The 7126-nt window shown below is 32.3% G+C and overlaps 1 protein-coding gene across 1 annotated transcript; it reads right to left on the reverse strand.

Moving 5' to 3' along the window:
- Nucleotides 1–203: 203 nt before the first annotated feature.
- On the reverse strand, nucleotides 204–3012 carry LOC133315626 (rac-like GTP-binding protein RAC1). Its single transcript, XM_061517286.1, has 7 exons — nucleotides 2914–3012; nucleotides 2329–2416; nucleotides 2124–2233; nucleotides 1952–2015; nucleotides 936–1000; nucleotides 757–822; nucleotides 204–658 (listed from the first exon to the last, which is right to left on the reverse strand). Exons 1-7 carry the CDS (start codon nucleotides 3010–3012, stop codon nucleotides 557–559), a joined length of 594 nt encoding a protein of 197 aa, XP_061373270.1. The 3' UTR covers nucleotides 204–556.
- Between the last annotated feature and the right edge of the window lie 4114 nt (nucleotides 3013–7126).

The following is a 7126-nucleotide window of genomic DNA, read 5'->3' on the forward strand; positions in this document are numbered from 1 at the left end:
ATCAGGAAGTAAATTTAAAGCACAATTGAGCTTTTTTTCATGTTTCATTACCACCATTGCTCAATAAGTTTTTGACCGATGCCGAGGACACATCTATACAACTATTAAAATATTTAAATGGAACTTCTCATGGACCAAAATGAAATTTTATTCTTCAATCAGATACAACATTCAAGTAAGTATTAAACTTCAGATGTGCGACTTGAATTGGCCAAAAGTCCAAAACCATAAATAAAATTCATAGAAATGAAGGCCATGAATATGACCGCATTCACAAAGCAAGCAGTATTTCCCTCAGGCTGCTAACATATAATAATGGAAGGAAATAGGTTGGCACAGGGAATATATAATTAAGCACAGGAAATATATAATTAAGCTAATTGTAGTTACAGAGTGTGAAATCTTGTGATTTTAAGGCCCTATGATGTCAGTGCAAACTGTACACAGCTTCCTGCTCGCTACAGAGAATAGGAAACAAAACAAGGCAAACTGATAGGGAGGCAGCAATAAAGGTTGGCCGGACAGTCACTACCTCCTACTAATTTCTGATTCTTAATCACAATATTGAGCAGGCCTTATGTGCCTTCCTCTTCTTTTTCTTTTGCTTTGGTGGTTGAAGAACCACTTTGATGGCAGCATCAAAGACAGCTTTCACATTCTGTCATTACAAGAGCACATGAAACCCCGTAATATAAACGACAGGGGAAAAAGAAGATCAGAAGATTACTGCATAAATGTTAAGTGAGAGAACTGCACCTGCTGCGTTTTTGAGCTACACTCGATGTAGGCAGGGGCACCAATCAGCTTTCTCAATTCTTCTCCCTTCAACCAAAGTGGAAACAAGATCAACGAAATTTCAGAATCAGGAGGAACTCATACCTCAACCTCTACCAAAAGAAAGGGAAGAGAATGATACAATTTATGGTATTTCGTACCTGTGCTGTAGTAATTGGTATTGTACCAGGGTGGTCCATAAAATAATCCTTGTCTTCTCGAAGATCTGCAGACCAAATTAAGCATTTAAAGTTGTTAAATCATTCAACTTTGGTGATGAATTGGCTGAAAGTGGATTTTAACATTACTCACCACAGAAATGAATTTGATTAAGGGTGAATCTACTATCCTATGAAGAAAATTAAATTGCTACTTTTGTCATGCACCATCAAAACACAACCTAGATACAAGAACTATTTTCTTCTCACAAAAACAAATCAAAGTAGAATTTCCACCACTCCTCTACACTGTCATTGATTCTAATCCAATTTATTTTTTCATTGTTTATGCATAAGCATTGAGACCACGTAATTTTCAGTAAAGATTTTAATCCAATTTCTATGAGTATTATACACCAAGGCATTAATAAAGCCATAGAACAACACCAAATGTTGGTAGTTTAGTTGGTAGCAAGAGAGCTGAGTAAGGGGAAAGGAAAGGGCCCCGGTTCGATCCCACATGCCACCTTTAGGAGGGGTTTAAATATCTTTATCTCTGACCCGCCCCGCACTCCGGATTAGTCCCATAGTCGGCTCAAAGAGTCGAAGCTTGTGGGGATACCGAGGGGAGCCAACTCACCTCAAAAAGATAATTAGGGTTGGGTTAACTCCAAAAAAAAAAAAAAAAGCCATAGAACAACCCAAAAAATAACAATTTAAGATAATTGGAAGACCAATGTCTCAAGGACACTGTTTAAACCCTTTCATACTCTAGGTTGGTGTAGGAATAAAAGAAATTAAGAAGCAAATGTCCTCCAAAAAAAAAAATGCCAAGAATTAGAATTATATTTGATATGATTAGGTAATAAATTGACGTGAATTTTCAAGTTAAGAAAACCTTTAGGGCCTTTAATAACCAAAGCTAAGGCTAAGCAGGTAGGTATAGCATGATCATCTGGATTGGTCAACCAATAAGAACATGCCAATCCGCTCAAGGAAAGGAAGGGGTAAAGGCTTACCTAACTTCGTTCCAACAAGAATTATTGGAACACCAGGGGCATAATGCCTTAGTTCAGGGATCCACTGAAAGAAAAAACCATAAGAACAACAACTTTAGCATTTATATTAAGTGCAGAAACCAATTTAAATGATCACCATCCTAATTAAATTCTTCATATGAAAGGAACAAACCTTCTTTGCAATATTTTCATAGCTAGCCTTGCTTATGAGAGAAAACGCAAGGATAAAGACATCAGCTCCTCGGTAGCTCAAGGGTCTTAGTCTATTATAATCTTCCTGACCTATTAATCAAACAATAAGTTAAACCAACAGAAACAAACAATATGCTGAAAGTGATATACACAATTCTATATAATCGAATTGGTTGCAGTGTTACCAGCAGTATCCCATAATCCCAGGTTTACGGTGCTTCCATCCACAACAACATTAGCACTGAAATTGTCAAAAACGGTGGGCACGTAGTCCTGTCATTGATGATGACAAGAAGGGTGAAACCATGAAGCTATAACTTGCCAGTTGTAAAGTTAACAAAAAGAATAAAGAAATAACAGTGCATCCTTTCAGCCGAATATTTATTAACCACACGAATAAGGTAATAACTGCTCTGCTCCTAATCAAATTACAAACAATTTCTAAAACTCAAAGCAGAAGTGATAAGAGCTAAGAAAAGTGTCATCAAGGTGTTAATATCAGCGGGTGAGAGTGTAATAGTAATGATAAGAACGGGAATCTCCGAATTTAGAAAGTTCCAAACCAAGTCAAACCATCACTTGGAAATTCCAAATTCGATGGAGTACGATAAGGTGAATTTCAAATCCCACACCATATATCTATAATTCCAATTGCAAATACTAATACTAATTTCAAATAATCATTCGATTTCAAACTAAGCCCCTTTGTTTCTGGCGAGTGAAGTGAAGCAGCTACATAGATAGTGAACAAGGGTGAAGCAGAAACAAACCGTGGGAAATGTATTGCTGGTGTAGGAAATCAACAAGCAGGTTTTTCCGACAGCGCCGTCACCGACTGTAACACACTTTATGAACCTTGAAGCGCTCATGATCAGATCAGAGATCTATCCGAACCGATAATGCTTCTTCCCTGTTCTGTTCTGTTGTTGTTCCAAGACTCCAATGTAGAACAAACCCTATTTGTTTGCACGCAAAAACAGAGGAACAAATGAGGGAAATTAACTTGAATTGAAACTTTGCCAAATCCAATTCAAATGAAAGAAAGAAAGAAAGAAAAGGAAGACAAAAGAAAAAGAAAAAGATTTTGAGACAATTGGCTGACCGTGACTGACCCAGAGACAACCTTTTGCCAGCTATCTCTAATTCATGTGACAATTAGGTCCTCCTCCTCATACTAATAATTCATTCCCCTTAATTTATTAAATTTCTTTTTGTCCTTTTTATTTTCTATATTCTTTTTATTTTTGTTTATTTTGATTCTTATATTAAAATATCAAATCAGCAAAAGGCACAAAACATAACGTTGGTTGGGCACACTTAATTAAAAAAGAAAACATTAGTTGGACATGCTAATGATTGTTGGGTCTTGCGTTGCTGATTGAAAATCTAATATTCTAAAATTATTTGTTTATTCCATCCAATTTAATTCAGTTATATGAAAATTTTCAATTAAGTCAATATAAATTTTGGGATAGGATATTCTGACACCTAAGTTATGTTACACCTATGTGACACTCAGTCAATCTCACCGTTTGATCGCTTATGTTGATCCAACGGTTATATTTATTTCCATCTTTGTATGGTCATGATTTTCCAAATTTAATATTTTATATTTATTTCTACCTTTGTATGGTTATGATTTCCCATATTTAATGCTTTCACTTTAAATTTGGGAAATCATGACCATACAAAGATGGAAATAAATATAACCGTTGGATCAACATAAGCGATCTAACGGTGAGATTGACTGGGTGTCACATGGGTGTAACATAACTTGGGTGTCACAATATTCTATCCCATAAATTTTAAAAAAAAAAATTTGATCAATTGAAAAATAGTGCGAATAGTTTATTCAGGTGTTTACGTGAGAGTTTTTTAAAAAATAAATAAATTACGATCCCAGTTCAGATTCCTATTTGGATTTATTCAATTAGAGACAAATCATTCTAATTAATGAGCCAAATATATTTCTAAATTCAAATCTCAATTATTCTTAAGATATAATATCTCATGTTGCACTCATAATTTTATATAGGTCTCATTGTACAGGAGAAGAGAAATAAATTAAAGTGGGACCAATATTTTTTTAATGTGTAAGAAAGACTTGTTATCTCCTATATCACATGCGATTAATATTTTTCTTGTTATTTTTAGATCAATGCTTTCCATCATATACTCCAACAATAATTATTATATTCAATTCGTTTTAATTCTAAGCTCCAAAATATAAGTCCCAATTACCGGTCAATAATAATTTCCCCATTGTCTATTCTAACAACTACTGGAAAAAAAGAAGTAATTTGAAGGTTACAAAAAACACGAAAAAAATAATTTGAAGGTTATCTTATACAGTTATACGCTTCCAATTAATTAAAGTGTCCCATTATAAAGAGAGAGAAAAATCAGTGAGACCCACTCACTTTTCTGTAAATATGGCAAAACAAAAATTCTGCAATAAAAATAAAAACATTAAATACTAAATTAAAAGGAGGACCGAGTGAATTTGTTGAAGTCTTTGTTAGTTGCGAATTTGTGCAAGTATTTGTTAATTGCCAAATCTCCTTCAATATGCCTCATGATAACATACTCGAAAAATTGGATGCACTTAGAAAGAAAAAGCTCATATAATTATTTTTTTATTTTTTTTTCTCAAAACCAGATATCAAGAAAATCTTTAAATTTTAGCACTGAATCTGTTTTTTAAAGTTGTCATAATTTAAAATAAAAAAAGAATATCCAAAATTAAAAATTGTATCTTAAAATAGAATCAAATTTTTCAAATTAAAAATTGTATCTTAAAATCAAATCCTCCAAAAAAATTGCACTTAAAAAAGAGTAATTATTCTGTGAGGCTTTATTAATTTCTTTTCTCAAATAAAAAAATTGTATCTTAATAAAAATATTTTGATTAAGAAAGAAAATCCATATTTTTTTTCTTTCTGTAGTTTTTAAGGCATGATGAAAATTCACCTCATCAGTTCATTATATGAAATTAGAATTTTATCCTGCATATTCAATTTTTAATCATTAGATTGCATTCACTTTTTTATAATTCATCAAATATTAAATGGTAGAACAATTTTAAAAAACTCGATACACTATTAGATGATTTCACCATATTTATTTATTATCTTCAAAATTATACAAAGATATCAAATCCGACATTTTATTATTATTTGTATGGGTTCATTTTTCTTTAATCAATGTAGATAAGTTATCTACATTGAACTCAAAACGATGTTGTTTTGAGACGAAAATCAAAGTATTTTTGTAATTATAATTTATTTCAAAATTATAATAGTCTAATTTTTTAATATTTCAATCCAAAATAGTGTTATTTTGAAAGTAAATATAAATAATTTATCTACATTTACGGTAAATATTAAAACCTATTTGTATAGATCAAACTTCCTCTTGCAAAGGAATTATTACTTTATTTTTAGCCTTATTGTTGCCGAAAAGTGAGAAAACTACTTTCCGCAGTTTTATTTCCAAGATGAAGATAACATGCCGCTGACTGCGTACCAAACCCAATCCAAACTATACTGGCAAAGTACAAGCTCCATGTGCTGTTGCCAACTCCTTCAACAACCCCCTCTTATTCTGTTCTAATCTTCTACGGGTGACTTTCAGAATCAGCTTGCATGTTACCATTTTGTTTCCTTCGTTTCTTCAAAATTAAAATGAGAAAATAAAAAAGGGATTTTTTTTGTCCTCGTCTTCTAACAAACAACCATTTTGGATAAGAAGGAACAAGCATTCAATCCCAAGTCCAAATTTCTGACTCTAATTACATAATATATATATATATATGAATCTTGGAGCTAAAACATTAGCGGAATCTTTTGGTCTTCCATTTCCCCCACCAAGTAATGTATGGACAATGGGGCAGAACCTAAGCTTCTTATCCATACAATTCAGGGAAAACTTATATAAGCTGCTAAATTGAAAAATATTAATGAGTTTAAATTGGCAAGTCACTAAAATTAAATTAGATAACAAGTCTCCATTAGCTTACACTCCTTCAAGAGTGACAATATAAAATATTGGGAGATATTATACTTACCACAAAATAAGTTTATTATCTCTTTTATAATTTTCGGATGAAATCAAATCAATAGATGTTATTTAATACAAAAAAAATTCTCTCTCTCCTCAACCACTTCCCTCACACACACTTTCACTTTCATCATTTTATCATGTTTTGTTGATCATTATCCGACAGTTATAAACAAGATAGTAAGAGATAGTAAATTTACTTGATAGTAAGTATAACTCTCTCCACAAATATTTATTAAAATTTCTTATAAAGAAAACATCCGCAAGAGTCTTCATGAAATTCAGATGATCTAATTGAGTAATTGGATATAGAACATCAATATTCCATGATGAAAAAAATATCATGCATGCAGTATCAGCTAGTTGGCGGCACTATTATAACAGATATTAAAATGTTGTGAATATTTATAAAATAATATTTTTAGCAACATTTATGAAAACAAATGTTATTATATCCTTGTTTTGTAGATTTAGCTTTTTAAAATCGATTCTGAAAGAGGTTCCACGCTTCATAGTATCATTTGTAACTTTACATCTGGTATTGCAACATTTAATAGTCAATCACCTTGTCTTGTCCGATAAATAAAGTCTTCCAATCGTTAACGTTGGGGCCACGAGTCTGAAGAACAAGCTCATGCATGATATAATTGAGATATATTGCATTACTGCGTTGCACTTGGGCCATTGAGACAATGACTCAAATGAGACGGGCTGCTCTTTGCAATTGCCATGCATATACCTTTCATTAATTTATGAATGACTGAACAAGACAGGTGCTTTGCGATTGCGCGATACATATACCTTTCGTTTATTTCTGTTACGTTCAAATATCTCCATTTGTGTTCTCTTCTTTTTAAGGTATATGTCTCCCTTTATTTTTCTTTTGCTATTATTTTCCGCACTAGATTTTTTTTTTTCGAGTGG

Source organism: Gastrolobium bilobum, unplaced genomic scaffold (genome assembly GCF_033153095.1).
Source record: "Gastrolobium bilobum isolate Gb01-03AN ecotype WA unplaced genomic scaffold, APGP_CSIRO_Gbil_v1 utg4030, whole genome shotgun sequence".
NCBI lineage: Eukaryota > Viridiplantae > Streptophyta > Magnoliopsida > Fabales > Fabaceae > Gastrolobium > Gastrolobium bilobum.